The sequence below is a fragment of the Dendrobates tinctorius genome, unplaced genomic scaffold (genome assembly GCF_039654945.1).
Source record: "Dendrobates tinctorius isolate UK_male_01 unplaced genomic scaffold, ASM3965494v1 ptg000032l, whole genome shotgun sequence".
Classification (NCBI taxonomy): Eukaryota; Metazoa; Chordata; class Amphibia; order Anura; family Dendrobatidae; genus Dendrobates; species Dendrobates tinctorius.
In genome coordinates, this window is record NW_027361700.1 from 2,185,289 (window position 1) to 2,201,530 (window position 16,242).

The window sequence follows — 16,242 nt, forward strand, 5'->3', positions numbered from 1 at the left end:
TAATGGCGCACACTCGGACTGGGTCACAGTTAGCAGTGGGGTACCACAGGGGTCAGTTTTGGGCCCGCTTCTTTTTAACATATTTATTAATGACCTTGTAGGGGGCATAGAGAGTAGAATTTCAATATTTGTAGATGACACTAAACTCTGCAGGGTAATCAATACAGAGGAGGACAATTTTATATTACAGGAGAATTTATGTAAACTAGAAGCTTGGGATGATAAATGGCAAATGAGCTTTAATGGGGATAAATGTAAGGTCATGCACTTGGGTAGAACGAACAAGATGTATAATTATGTGCTTAATTGTAAAACACTGGGCAAAACAGTCACTGAAAAAGACCTGGGTGTATGGGTGGACGACAAACTCACATTTAGCGGCCAGTGTCAGGCAGCTGCTGCAAAGGCAAATAAAATAATGGGATGCATTAAAAGAGGCATAGATGCTCATGAGGAGAACATAATTTTACCTCTATATAAGTCACTAGTGCGACCACATTTAGAATATTGTGTACAGTTCTGGTCTCCGGTGTATAAGAAAGACATAGCTGAACTGGAGCGGGTGCAGAGAAGAGCGACCAAGGTTATTAGGGAACTAGGGGGTCTGCAATACCAAGACAGGTTATTACACTTGGGGTTATTTAGTTTGGAGAATCGAAGGCTTAGGGGTGATCTTATTACAATGTATAAATATATGCGGGGACAATACCAAGACCTTTCTAATGATCTTCTTACTCTTAGACCTGTGACGGGGACAAGGGGGCATCCTCTACGTCTGGAGGAAAGAAGGTTTAAGCATACTCACAGACGCGGATTCTTTACTGTAAGAGCAGTGAGACTATGGAACTCTCTGCCATATGATGTTGTAATGAGTGATTCCCTACTAAAATTTAAGAAGGGACTGGATGCCTTTCTTGGAAAGTATAATATTACAGGGTATATACACTAGTTACCTTAATATTGCGTTGATCCAGGGAGCTAGTCTGATTGCCGTATGTGGAGTCGGGAAGGAATTTTTTTCCCCAATGTGAAGCTTACTGTTGCCACATGGGTTTTTTTTTTTGCCTTCCTCTGGATCAACATGTTAGGGCAAGTTAGGATAGGATATGGGTTGAACTAGATGGACTTAAAGTCTCCCTTCAACCTTAATAACTATGTTACTATGTTACCTCCGGTACCCCGCCAGCCAACACCTCTGCTGACATAGTACCTTGGGAGGGCAAAATGGAGGAAATATACACTCCCTGGTCGCCTCCCTCCAAATGACCAGGGGAAGGCGGCTTCTGTGATGACATGGATAATTTGGCGCGCATTGGGCAAGCCTTAAGGACATGACCAGTCTGCCAACAGTAAAAACATGCCGACACCACTCCCTGAACCGTAGGCAGGCATGAACACACACTAGCTCGTCCTACTTGCATAGGTTCGTCTGGAGACTTGGCACGAACTGGGCAGGCTCTCATAAAATGGCCCGGCTTCCCACAGGAAAAGCATACCCCCCCACCACGACGAGCCACAGACACCCCCGTTTTTGTACCAACAACACCGGGCTGTCTGGGTCCCTCCGTCCGCACTGGTGGGTCCTCCTCCCTAGCAAGGACACCATGGGGCACATTTTGTGTATGTCTCTCCCTAAGGCGTCTATCCACCTGGATGGCAAGGGACATGGCGGCCTCCAGCAACCTGAGGGCGGCATACTGCACCAGAGTATCCTGCAACTTTGGAGACAGACCCTGCACAAATTGACTCCTAAGTGCAGGGTCATTCCACTGAGTGTCAGTGGCCCACCTCCTAAACTCTGAGCAGTACTCCTCAGCAATCCGGGCTCCCTGTTAACACCTGCGGAGTCGGGATTCCGCCAGGGCAATGCCATCAGGATCCCCATACACTAGCGCCAAAGCCGCAAAAAACTCGTCCACGAACTCTAATGATGATGAATCGTCCGGCAGGGAGAAGGCCCAGGATTGGGGATCCCCCTTTAGAAGGGACATAATGATTCCCACCCGTTGCTCTTCATTCCCTGATGAACGAGGACGCAGCCTGAAATATAATTTGCAGGCTTGCTGAAATACCAAGAATTGATCTCTCCCTCCAGAAAACCTGTCAGGGAGGGATATCTTGGGTTCTGGCTGAGCCTGTGCCTGAACCAGACCCCCAAAGCCCACCAACAGCTGCAGCTGCTGTACCAACTCACCGCGCAGCCCCCTAATCTCCTCTGTTGTGAGTTCATTTTCCCCTTCATTACTGAGGCCTGAGGAACTCCCTCTTCTGGTAAAGAAAGGTAGTGAGCCTGATTATCAAACACCTAAGGCTGATGATGATGACTGGCTGAGTGGAGTTACTGACTGGATATAAGGCTGCCGACGCCCTTCTGCCCTGCGGGTGATTTCTCTGTGGGATCCTTGGAGACCAGTCTAAATTCCTGCTCCTCTAAAGCTAAGTTTGCTGCTTGGCCTTTTGCTTTGTGCTTTGACTTTGTTTTGCTTTGTTTTTCTGGATTTCTGCCATTCCCTGCTGGGGTGTGCTGAATTCATTTAGCTCTGTCTTCTGAAAATACCTGAGTGCTGATTTAGTTTTTGAAGCCTAGCTGCTTCAGGGCCTTTTTCATATCAGCTTGTTGGCTTATGTCTTTGATAGGGTTTTGGCAGATTGCAGACAGCAGCCTTCCTGTCCTTTCCTATCTAGGTAGTTTTGGGCCCCGTCTTTGCTAAGTCTATCTTTCTGTCTGTGTTAGTATTTTCATCTTGCTTCACCGTCATTATATGTTGGGGGCTGCCTATTGCTTTGGGGTCTGCTCTGGGGCAGTTTAGATTTCCCCTTTCTTTCTTTAGGCCTATGTAATTCTCCGGCTGTGATCGAGGGGTCTAGGGCATCGTAGGAACCCCCCACGGCTACTGCTAGTTGTGTTGATAGGTTCAGGGGTCTGCAATCTGATAGTTGCCAACTTCTCTGGATTTCTGGACTTTGCTTGTATTTCTGCTTTTGCCTCCTACGGTGACTCATTCATAACAGAATCACCCGCCATACCGCAGATCCTAGGGTACTCAATAGCAGGAAAGGAAAAAAAAAAAAAAGTGTGTATATTTTTCCTCTATATCTCTGAGGCCTTAGGGGGAATTTTTTATTTTTTTTTCTCTCAATGGAGATAAAGCAATTGTCTGATCGTGTGGAGCAACTCGCTGCGGAAGTGCGGGGAATTTCCGCCTACCTTGCTCATATGCTGCTGAACCAAAGATTCCTACACCTGATGTATTTTTTGGGGATCGGTCTAAATTTTTGAATTTCAAAAATAATTGTAAATTATTTTGTGCCTTGAAGCCTAACTCGTCAGGGAGCTCCGCGCAGCAGGTTAAAATTGTCATCTCTTTGCTGCGTGGCGATCCCCAGGATTGGGCGTTTTCTTTGAAACCAGATGATCCTATTCTGACTAATGTGAACACATTCTTTCAAGCTTTGGAGTTGTTGTATGACGAACCTAATGCCATTGATCAGGCTGAAAAGACCCTGCTGGCATTGAGCCAGGGTCGTGATTCTGCAGAATTGTACTGTCAAAAATTCCGAAAGTGGGCAGTACTTACTACCTGGAATGATAATGCCTTGGCTGCTCTCTTTTGGAAGGGGTTGTCAGAAGCCGTAAAAGATACTATGGTGGGATTTCCGGTTCCCTCTGGTCTGGACGATTCTATGTCATTAGCCATTCAGGTTGATCGGCATTTGTGTGAACGCAAAGCTGCACGAGAGGTGTTGCCACCTGTTGAACAAATGTCTGAACCTATGCAATGTGATAGTTTTTTCCAGAGAGCAGCGTCAGGAGTTCAGAAGGCGTAATAAGTTGTGTTTTTTCTGTGGAGACGCCTCGCATTTTATTTCTGTCTGTCCTAAACGAGAGAAACGCTTTGCACACACGTTTTCTGTTGGGGGTGTTCAACCTAAGTTTCTTCTGGCTATTACTCTGATCTGCTCCCTGTCCACATTTTCTGCCAAGGCTTTTGTGGATTCGGGAGCAGCCCTAAACCTAATGGACTTGGATTTTGCTAAATGTTGTGGATTTCCGATGACACCTCTGCAGACGCCTATCCCTTTGAGGGGGATTGATGCTACGCCTTTGGCTAAAAATAAACTCCAGTTTTGGACCCAGGTGGTAATGCGGGTCGCCCCAGACCATCAAGAAAATTGCAGATTTTTGGTGTTGCATAATCTGCATGATACTATTGTTCTGGGGTTTCCCTGGTTACAGATTCATAATCCAGTTTTGGATTGGAAATCTGTGTCTGTGGTGAGTTGGGGTTGTCGGTGTGCCTTTAGTGAGGCTCCGGTGTTTTCCACCTCTCCTCAGTCGCATGATGTTCCTGATTATTTAGCGGACTTTTATGATGTATTTAGTGAGAATGAGTCTGCGTCTCTGCCTCCTCATAGGAGTTATGACTGTGCAATTGAACTGAGCCCGGGGTGTAAATTTCCCAAGGGTCGGCTCTTCAATTTATCTGTACCCGAGCACGAGGCTATGCGATCCTATATTAAGGAGGCGTTGGAGAAGGGTCATATTAGACCATCCTCGTCACCCTTAAGTGCCGGTTTTTATTTGTAGCCAAAAAGGATGGATCATTAAGACCTTGTATTGATTATCGTGCCCTCAACAAAATTACTGTTAAATATCAGTATCCGTTACCCCTGATTTCTAATCTATTCTCCAGAGTTAAAGGTGCTTGCTGGTTTACCAAGCTTGACCTCAGGGGGGCGTATAATCTTATTCGCATTAAGCATGGGGATGAATGGAAGACGGCGTTTAATACTCCGGAGGGACATTTTGAGTACATGGTGATGCCTTTTGGGCTCACTAATGCCCCTTCTGTCTTCCAGTGCTTCATGAACGATATTTTCCGAGATTTTGTCGATAAATTTTTGATTATCTATCTGGATGATATTTTGATCTTCTCCAAGGATTGGGATTCTCATGTGGAACATATTCGGACTGTGTTCCGGATCTTGAGGGAGAATTCCCTGTATGTCAAAGGATCTAAATGCCTTTTTGGAGTACAGAGGATTTCTTTTTTGGGATTTATTTTGTCCCCGTCAACTATTGAAATGGACCCGGCCAAGGTACAGGCCATTCACGATTGGGTTCAGCCCACTTCTTTGAAGGCCCTCCAGAAGTTTTTGGGTTTTGCTAATTTTTATCGGAAATTTATAGCAAAATTTTCTAGTATTGCCAAGCCATTGACTGATTTGACTAAGAAGGGTGCTGATGTGTTAAATTGGTCTCCGGAGGCTGTTTCTTCCTTTCAGGAGCTGAAGCGAAGATTCACCTCCGCCCCGGTTTTGCGGCAACCTGATGTCTCACTTCCATTCCAGGTAGAGGTGGATGCTTCTGAGATTGGTGCAGGAGCTGTTTTGTCCCAAAAGGATCCTGTAACATCTAAAATGAATCCCTGTGCTTTCTTTTCCCGAAACTTCTCTCCATCTGAACGTAACTATGATGTGGGGAATAGGGAACTGTTGGCCATGAAATGGGCATTTGAGGAGTGGAGACATTGGTTGGAGGGAGCTAAGCATCAAGTCGTGGTCCTCACTGACCACAAGAATTTGATTTACCTAGAGTCGGCTAAGCGCTTGAACCCTAGACAGGCTAGGTGGGCCTTGTTTTTTTACACGTTTTGATTTTGTGGTTTCTTTTCTTCCTGGAACAAAGAATGTCAAGGCAGACGCCCTCTCTAGGAGCTTCTTTGCTGATTCTCCTGTGGTGACCAAGCCTGCTACCATCTTAGGTGAAGGCGTAGTTCTTTCTGCCATCTCACCCGATTTGAGACGTGCTCTGGAAGAGTTCCAGGAGGACAAACCTGAGCATTGTCCCAGTGGAAAGTTGTATGTTCCTGACCAGTGGAAGAAGAGAGTGATGTCTGAAGTTCATTGCTCTGCTTTGGCTGGTCATCCAGGTATTTTTGGTACTAGAGATCTGGTGAGTCGATTTTTTTGGTGGCCCTCCTTGTCTCGTGATGTCAGGAATTTTGTGCAGTCCTGTGGGACGTGCTCCCGGTCTAAATCGTGTTCTCGCTCTAGTGGGTTGTTGATGCCTTTGCCTGTCCCCAAGAGGCCATGGACCCATATTTCAATGGATTTCATCTCTGATATGCCTGTCTATCAGAGGATGACTGTTATTTGGGTGATTTGTGATAGGTTCTCTAAGATGGTTCATCTTGTACCACTCCCTAAGTTGCCGTCTTCCTCTGAGTTGGTGCCCCTGTTTTTACAACAGGTGGTTCGTTTGCACGGGATTCCTGAGAACATTGTATCTGACAGAGGGGTCCAGTTTGTGTCTAGATTTTGGAGAACTTTCTGTTCCAGGCTGGGAATTCAGTTGTCCTTCTCTTCTGCTTTTCACCCTCAGACCAATGGGCAGACAGAGAGAACAAACCAGACCTTGGAGTCATATTTGAGATGTTTTATTTCTGCTGATCAGGATGATTGGGTTTCATTTTTGCCCTTGGCCGAAATTGCTTTAAATAATAGAGCTAGTTCTGCCACTTTGATGTCACCTTTTTTTTGTAACTTTGGGTTTCATCCTCGATTTTCTTCATGGCAGGTGGAGCCCTCTGCCTGCCCAGGTGTTGACACTGTGGTGGAGAGAATGCACCAGATCTGGGACCAAGTGGTGGATAAGTTATCTCTCTCCCAGGAAAAGGCCCAGCGGTTTTCCAACTGACATAGGACCATTGGTTCCCAGTTTAAGGTTGGTGATATGGTGTGGTTATCATCAAAAAATATTGCTATGAAGGTGGCTTCTCCTAAGTTTAAGCCTAGATTTATTGGACCTTACAAGATTGTGGAGATTATTAATCCGGTCTCTTTTCGTTTGGCTCTTCCTGTCACATTTAAAATCCATAATGTGTTCCATAAATCTTTGTTGAAGAGGTTTGTTGAACCTGTTGTTCCGGGGGTGGCACCTCCAGACCCTGTATTGGTTGAAGGTAACATGGAATATGAGGTAGAGAAAGTACTGGATTCCCGTCTGGCTAGACAGAGACTCCAGTATTTGGTTAAGTGGAAGGGTTATGGTCAGGAGGATAATTCCTGGGTCTCTGCCTCTGATATTCATGCCAAAAGATTGGTGCGTGCCTTTCATCGGGCTCACCCTGATCGCCCTGGTGGCGTAGTTGAGGGTTCAGTGACCCCTCCTCAAGGGGGAGGTACTGTTGTGAGTTCATTTTCCCCTTCATTACTGAGGCCCGAGGAACTCCCTCTTCTGGTAAAGAAAGGTAGTGAGCCTGATTATCAAACACCTGAGGCTGATGATGATGACTGGCTGAGTGGAGTTACTGACTGGATATAAGGCTGCCGACGCCCTTCTGCCCTGCGGGTGATTTCTCTGTGGGATCCTTGGAGACCAGTCTAAATTCCTGCTCCTCTAAAGCTAAGTTTGCTGCTCGGCCTTTTGCTTTGTGCTTTGACTTTGTTTTGCTTTGTTTTTCTGGATTTCTGCCATTCCCTGCTGGGGTGTGCTGAATTCATTTACCTCTGTCTTCTGAAAATACCTGAGTGCTGATTTAGTTTTTGAAGCCTAGCTGCTTCAGGGCCTTTTTCATATCAGCTTGTTGGCTTATGTCTTTGATAGGGTTTTGGCAGATTGCAGACAGCAGCCTTCCTGTCCTTTCCTATCTAGGTAGTTTTGGGCCCCGTATTTGCTCAGTCTATCTTTCTGTCTGTGTTAGTATTTTCATCTTGCTTCACCGTCATTATATGTTGGGGGCTGCCTATTGCTTTGGGGTCTGCTCTGGGGCAGTTTAGATTTCCCCTTTCTTTCTTTAGGCCTATGTAATTCTCCGGCTGTGATCGAGGGGTCTAGGGCATCGTAGGAACCCCCCACGGCTACTGCTAGTTGTGTTGATAGGTTCAGGGGTCTGCAATCTGATAGTTGCCAACTTCTCTGGCTTTCTGGACTTAGCTTGTATTTCTGCTTTTGCCTCCTACGGTGACTCATTCATAACACTCCTCAGTAAAGACTTGCAGCATTTGGGCAAAGGTCTGTAACTAAAACAATAAGACAAGGGGAAGGGAAACAGCTACAACGGTGGGCCCTGCGATAGGGAACGGGGACGTGGAGACCTCCTGCACTCCTCTGAGTCAGTGTCCCTCACACTCCTAACGTTCCCTAGGCCGGTTCCGCATCGGGCGCCGATCGTGATACCTGTCACCCTAGCACACCCTACACCTATCCCTTGCTAGGGAGCTGGGTGGTGCAGGCACTGGCCCCACCGCTGTACTAATACACACCAGGGAAAAATACAAACAGGGAAACACCACATAGCTTTGCTCTGTTGCTATTGCTCCCAGCAACAGAGTCCACCACCAGAATGCAGCTTTCCCCTGAAGCTCGACACCTCAGCTTCCACCAGAAGCTACACACCAGAGCTCCCCTGAGCTGCCAGGAACTCTTCTCTGTAGTTCCTTTCTCCACCAGACTTGGTTGGAAAAGAGCAATATCACCAACAACTGCTCATAGACCATGTGACCCTATATAGGAAAAGGGGATGGTCAAATGATCAGGGGCAAAAAGCTGCTATAACCCCACTGACCACCGGGGGCAAAAGGCAAGGCAAAGAAAACATCAAGTGCAATGACCCTAACGGCCACCGGGGGCAAAACTATCATTAAGCACACAGCTTAAGGAAAAAAAAAGGTTACTAGTGCTTTTTATCTGTCATTATCCAGCATGGATCATGACAATGGGTCCATGTATCGCTAGAGTTTGGCTAACAACCTCCTTCCCTTAGTAAGATCACTGCAGATGGGTGGTGGCTGGGTCTTCCAGCATGACAATGACTGTAAACACACAGCCAGGGCAACTAAGGAGAGGCTTCTTAAAAAGCATTTCAAGGTCCTGAAGTCTCCAGACCTGAAACTAATAGATAATCTTTGGAAGCAGCTGAAACTCAACGTTGCCCAGCGACAACCCCGAAACCTGAAAGATCTGGAGAAAATCTGTATGGAAGAGTGGACCAAAATCCCTGCTGCAGTGGGTGCAAACTTGGTCAAGAACTACAGGAAATGTCTAACCTCTGTAATTGCAAACAAAGGTTTCTGTACCAAATATTAAGTTCTGCTTTTCTATTGTATAAAATATTTATTTTATGCAATAAAATACAAATTAATTATGTAAAAATAATACAATGTGAATTTCTGATTTTTTTTTTAAGATTCTGTCACAGTTGAAGTATACCTACAATAGAAATTATAGACCTCTCCATTCTTTGTAGGTAGGAAAACTTGCAAAATTGGCAGTGTATCAAATATGTTTTTTCCCACTGTATATTGTGATATGGTAATGTATAGTGTATAAGTAATGTAACGGTAATGCCTAGTGTTGGTAGTGTACAGTATAGGCTAGCATAGGGTAAGACATAGTTTAGTACTTTGGATACAAGATAGGTAGTATAAGATAGTTGACTAAAGTGACAATAGGGTAAGTAAGTGTTAATATTAGGGACTAGCCCATAGTAAGAGGGGCTTAGTATTAGGGAAAGTGACTGCTTGCTGTAGATAGTTAGATAGGGCCAAGTTCAAGTTCGAGTAGGAAGTGAAGACTGAACATCAAAAGTGAGTACACGTTGTTCTGAGCAGTATAAGGCGGTACTAGAACTCCCTGGACGCATATACTCTTGTAACGTCTGGGGCTCAAGGCTCGATACTGGTGCTATGGCGAGCGCTGTAACCCCTTCCTTACAGAGAAAGATTGATGTGGAATATGATCAGAGTGTGACCATTCTGTCAGTCCAAAAAATTGGACTGCAATCAGATGTCATCCGAGTGCAGTCTGATATTTTCCATGAACTCACTGACTTGCGCCGTCTGAGGAAAAAATCTGACATGAACAGCCCCATAGACTAACATTGGTGTGATCCAATGTTTTGTCATATTGCACTTGGGCCAAAAAAAAAACTTGTCTGTACCTGCCCTTTTATAACTACTTTGGAAGCTGGGATTGTAATTACAGAAGTGAATCCACCATTGCATATAATATACACTGTATAGATTGTAAAAAAATAAATATTTTCTTCACTCATTTTGTGATTAACCTAAAGAAAAACACAGAAAAGAAACGTCTATATTGAGGCTGTTAAATAGTTGCTTGTTAAATTTTGGAGTCCCAAAAGGGAGAATCTGGCAACAAGTGTTCCAACTTTAGATGAATTAGACAAGTTAATTCCTTGGGTTATGAATTAGCAGACTATTCTGTACCAGTATCTTTCACGGCACATTCTACAAGGGCAAGGTACTCGTAGTGAGCAAAGAAAGCTGAGGTATCTGTGGAGGCCATCTGATTTGTCTATTGGGTATACAGTTTTACAAATGGTAGTCTTGTTATCGCCCGGCATAAGCAGGAACCGGCTGCTGCGGCTAAAGTGTGCCCACTATTAAAGAGAATGAATATTCACTGCTCTCCATGCCCTTGAGCAGTGAATATTCCTTCCCTTTATGAGCAGGCACACGTGATCGCCCAGCCGCTGGAAGCCGGTGGCTGTGGTTACTGTGCCCGCTCTAAAAGTGAAATGAATATTCACTGCTCCCCACACCTCTATGCACTGAAGCTGCCGCCGAGAGGTGGGAGGAACTATGGGTGTGGGGAGCAGTGAACATTCATTTCTCTTTAGCAATGGGCACAGGTGTTTGCTGCAGCAGTCGGCTCCTGCGTCCTCTGACCCGCTGCTCCCCCACCTCCCCATCCACAGCCACAGAACATACATCCGGAATATAAGACCCACTCCCCCATTTTCCTCCAAATTTTTGGAGGAAAAAAGTGCATATTATACTCTGCAAAATACAGTATATAGTGTTGTCAATTCTACAGCACTTTACAGACATCATCAACACTGTCCCCAATGGGACTGGCAATTTAAATTCCCTAACAGTATGTCTTTGGAGTGTGGGAGGAAACCCATGCAAACATGGGAGAACCATCAAGCTTCTTGCAGATGTTTTCATTGGTGGGATTTGAACCCCATTGCTGCAAGGTTACAGTGCTAAAGACTGAGCTACGGTAAGGTACATGCATTCTGCACATTGATAATACAAGTTAAAAAAAACAATAATAAAGGAAGCTACCTGTCAGCAATTGCACAGACATTAAACATAACTTCTGAGAACCTCCCCAGCCACCCTAGCTGCATGCGATGGAAGTCCACAGGTTGTCCGTCCACATTTAGCAGTTGCATGCAGCCATGAAATGCTGTCTGGTTGGAATAGCAGCCTGAGCCAGCAGCAGGTTTCGGGCAACCTACGAGAAGAAAATGGTGGTTATGGAATAATATCTAATGTGCAAGATATTCCATTTTAGCACGGTCACAAACGCATAAAAATTAAATGTGTGCCACAAGAATAGAAGGATATTATAGCATTGCTTCTATTTAGTATTCCTTTTAATCACATATGTGGAGAACAGTCAAAGACGGTGTGTATCCCCTAATGCAGCATTACCTTATCAAAATGAAAAAAGGAACCTGAAGTGGTCAGCCATAACTTCAAGAAAAAGTATACCGATTGCAGCCTACAAAACTGAAACGGCCGTCTTCATAGTTCCTGCTTAATCCCTGCTTTGCACTGATGAGGGGGCTAAGACCCCCCGCAATATGTCTGTAAATGGAGCTTCTGGTTTGGCTTCTTATTAGTAGTGTTGAGCATTCCGATACCGCAAGTATCGGAATTCCGATACCGACTTCCGATATTTTTTCAATATCGGAAGTCGGCATCGGAATCGGAAGTTCAAAGTTGATTGACAGCCTGACGTCATTATGATGCGCGGTGTGTGCGCATCATGATGCGCCGTCATTTCGGGCCTTCCGGGGGTCTCTGCCGGCCTGCCGGGGGGCTGTGCCGGCCTGCCGGGGGGCTGTGTGGACTGCCCGGGGTCTGTACCGGCCTGCCGGGGGGCTGTGCCGGCCTGCCGGTGGTCTGTGCACCCTGTGGGGGTCTGTACCTGCCTGCCGGGGGGCTGTGCCGGCCTGCCGGTGGTCTGTGCACCCTGTGGGGGTCTGTACCGGCCTGCCGGGGGGCTGTGCCGGCCTGCCGGGGGGCTGTGCTGATGTCCGGGGGTCTGTGCAAGCATCGTCCGATGGGACTACAAGTCCCATCTGGCGATGCCTGCTACCATGACAGTGATTGACACATTAGCCAATGATGGGACAGTAGTAGTCCCATCATCCGGCTAATGTGTTAAATGTTAAAAAAAAAAAAAAAAAAAAAATACTACATACATACTACATGCATGCTACATACATACTACATGCTACATACATACTACATACATACTACATACATACTACATGCATGCTACATACATACTACATGCTACATAAATACTACATACATACTACATGCATGCTACATACATACTACATACTACATACATACTACATACATACTACATACATACTACATGCATGCTACATACATACTACATACATACTACATGCATGCTACATACATACTACATGCTACATACATACTACATATATACTACATGCATGCTACATACATACTACATGCTACATACTACATATATACTACATACATACTACATACATACTACATGCATGCTACATACATACTACATGCTACATACATACTACATATATACTACATGCATGCTACATACATACTACATGCTACATACATACTACATACATACATGCATGCTACATACATACTACATGCTACATACATACTACATATATACTACATGCATGCTACATACATACTACATGCTACATACATACTACATATATACTACATACATACTACATACATACTACATGCATGCTACATACATACTACATGCTACATACATACTACATATATACTACATGCATGCTACATACAAACTACATGCTACATATATACTACATGCATGCTACATACATACTGCATGCTACATGCATGCTACATACATACTACATACATACTACATGCTACATACATACCACATATATACTACATACATACTACATGCATGCTACATACATACTGCATGCTACATGCATGCTACATACATACTACATGCTACATACATACCACATATATACTACATACAATACATTCATACAATACATACATAGACATACAGTACATATAACATAGAGTAACATACTTACCAATACTTGTCACATTGTTCCCCGAAGCCATTGTCTTTTACGGAATAAATATTAACATAACAAACCACAAAAATACTCACCCACGATCCGAAGCAGTCCACGAGTGTGTCCCACGACGATCTTGGGTAGAGAACTGCAGCATCAGCTGTTGCTGCCGTTCTCTACGGGCTGCAGGAATCCAATGACGGAAGGTAGGTATCCTTCCGCACTGTATTCCTCCGCCACTTAAAAAAAAAAAAGTCCCTAGTCTCACTTTATGCCATTGCTGCGTGGGAATTTCCCACACAGCACTGGCATAAAGTGAGACTAGGGACTTTTTTTTTTTTAAGTGGTGGAGGAATACAGTGCGGAAGGATACCTACCTTCCGTCATTGGATTCCTGCAGCCCGTAGAGAACGGCAGCAACAGCTGATGCTGCAGTTCTCTACCCAAGATCGTCGTGGGACACACTCGTGGACTGCTTCGGATCGTGGGTGAGTATTTTTGTGGTTTGTTATGTTAATATTTATTCCGTAAAAGACAATGGCTTCGGGGAACAATGTGACAAGTATTGGTAAGTATGTTACTCTATGTTATATGTACTGTATGTCTATGTATGTATTGTATGAATGTATTGTATGTAGTATGTATGTAGTATATATGTGGTATGTATGTAGCATGTAGTATGTATGTAGTATGTATGTAGCATGCATGTAGCATGCAGTATGTATGTAGCATGCATGTAGTATATATGTAGTATGTATGTAGCATGTAGTATGTATGTAGCATGCATGTAGTATATATGTAGTATGTATGTAGCATGTAGTATGTATGTGGTATGTATGTAGCATGTAGCATGCATGTAGTATGTATGTAGTATATATGTGGTATGTATGTAGCATGTAGTATGTATGTAGCATGCAGTATGTATGTAGCATGCATGTAGTATATATGTAGTATGTATGTAGCATATATGTAGTATGTATGTAGCATGTAGTATGTATGTAGCATGCAGTATGTATGTAGCATGCATGTAGTATATATGTAGTATGTATGTAGCATATATGTAGTATGTATGTAGTATGTATGTAGCATGCATGTAGTATATATGTAGTATGTATGTAGCATATATGTAGTATGTATGTAGCATGTAGTATATATGTAGTATGCATGTTGCATGCATGTAGTATATATGTAGTATGCATGTTGCATGCATGTAGTATATATGTAGTATGTATGTTGCATGTAGTATATATGTAGTATGTATGTTGCATGTAGTATATATGTAGTATGCATGTTGCATGCATGTAGTATATATGTAGTATGTATGTTGCATGTAGTATATATGTAGTATGTATGTTGCATGTAGTATATATGTAGTATGAATGTAGCATGTATGTAGTATGCATGTTGTATGTATGTAGCATGTAATTTTTTTTTTTTTTTTTTTACATTCAACACATTAGCCGGATGATGGGACTACTACTGTCCCATCATTGGCTAATGTGTCAATCACTGTCATGGTAGCAGGCATCGCCCGATGGGACTTGTAGTCCCATCGGACGATGCCTGCACAGACCCCCGAAGCCTGCACAGCCTCCCGGCAGGCCGGCACAGCCCCCCCGGAGCCTGCACAGCCCCCCGGCAGGCCGGCACAGCCCCCCGGCAGGCCGGCACAGCCCACCGGAGCCTGCACAGCCCCCCTGGCAGGCCGGCACAGCCCCCCGGCAGGCCGGCACAGACCACCGGAGCCTGCACAGACCCCCTGGCAGGCCGGCACAGCCCCCCGAAAGGCCCGTACAGACCCCAGAGAGGCTGTACAAGGGAAAAACAGGATTTTTCTTATTCCGATACCGGAAGTCCCATAGACTTGAATGGGACTTCCGGTATCGGAATCGGCGATACCGATACTTTTTTTTAAGATCGGCCGATCCATTCCAATCCGATACTTTGAAGTATCGGACGGTATCGCTCAACTCTACTTATTAGTAATACTAGATGGTGGCCCGATTCTAACGCATCGGGTATTCTAGAATATCTCTCTCTCTCTCCGTGCCGCAGATCTCCCGACGGTAGCGGGGACGTGCGTCATTCCTGTCGCTGATTGGTTGCGGCCGGCCGCGTGCCACCAATCAGCGACCCGGGATTTCCGTTACAGACAGAATAAGACGATTATATATTTAGTAGATAAGATAAGTTTGTAGATACAGATCACCCCATCCAATATATGTATGTATGTTCAGCCTGCATTCCTGGGCAATCCACTCCACTATGCGTGAAAAAGCAAGGTGGCTGCAACCATGATCCACCAAGGTCCATGACCAGTTCTTGATCTTCATCTTGGACATGTGTAGGCCTCACGTTACAAGCAGTGATGTACGACTTACAAATGTTTGTCAAACTTCCAACAGGAAATATCGAGGTGGAAAATCATGCAGATTATTATGATTGAAACGCCTTCTGTTGAGGTTATTATACAACACCACAGATTGTGAGACTACACTGCATAATAACGAGATTCTCACTAGTGTCTCATTCTATGGATGAAATTTGACAGCAATTTTCGCAACCTTCATGCAGCTGTGAGAAATGTTTGGTACAATTATAGTGAAAGTGTGTGAAAAGCAGCACAGCTGACTCATGAGACAAAACATTTCAGGACTTAATTAATTTAAGCCACATTATGAATCATACATGAAACGTACCATACTCTGTGGTTTTAGAAGTGAAATTTGGAAAGAAAAAACACTATTCATCTTTCTTTGTACTCTAAACTTTTTTTTCCATGCTTTTAACATTGCTTAACTGTAATTATAGAATAAACGGTGCTTCATGATGCTGAAAGATTTTTATATATGGGATAAAAGCGCCAAGGGCTGATTCATTAAAACTAGCATTTTGCACACTAGTCTTATTAAGAGGCACCGCTAGAGTAAGATGACCCTAATTCATTAAGAGGGACTGAAGAACATTTTGGACAAAATTTACGCCACCAAAGTGGTGTATTTGTCTGGCTGGCTTCATCCATTTTGGAGAAGCTGGCCAACATTAAGGTAAAAATGCCCAAAGTTGTAAAACTTTTAAGCAACTTCAAAGTACACAAAAAATGTGAAACATTTGA

General features: G+C 44.3%; 1 protein-coding gene across 1 annotated transcript in view; it reads right to left on the minus strand.

Annotated features, from left to right (window-relative positions):
• Positions 1 to 16,242, minus strand: part of CNTNAP1 (contactin associated protein 1) — a 205,859-nt gene that overhangs the window by 77,225 nt on the left and 112,392 nt on the right. Inside the window, exon 10 of the mRNA XM_073572312.1 lies at positions 11,098 to 11,269. Within this exon, the coding sequence (XP_073428413.1) occupies positions 11,098 to 11,269 (172 nt within the window). The remainder of the gene's footprint in view (positions 1 to 11,097; positions 11,270 to 16,242) is intronic.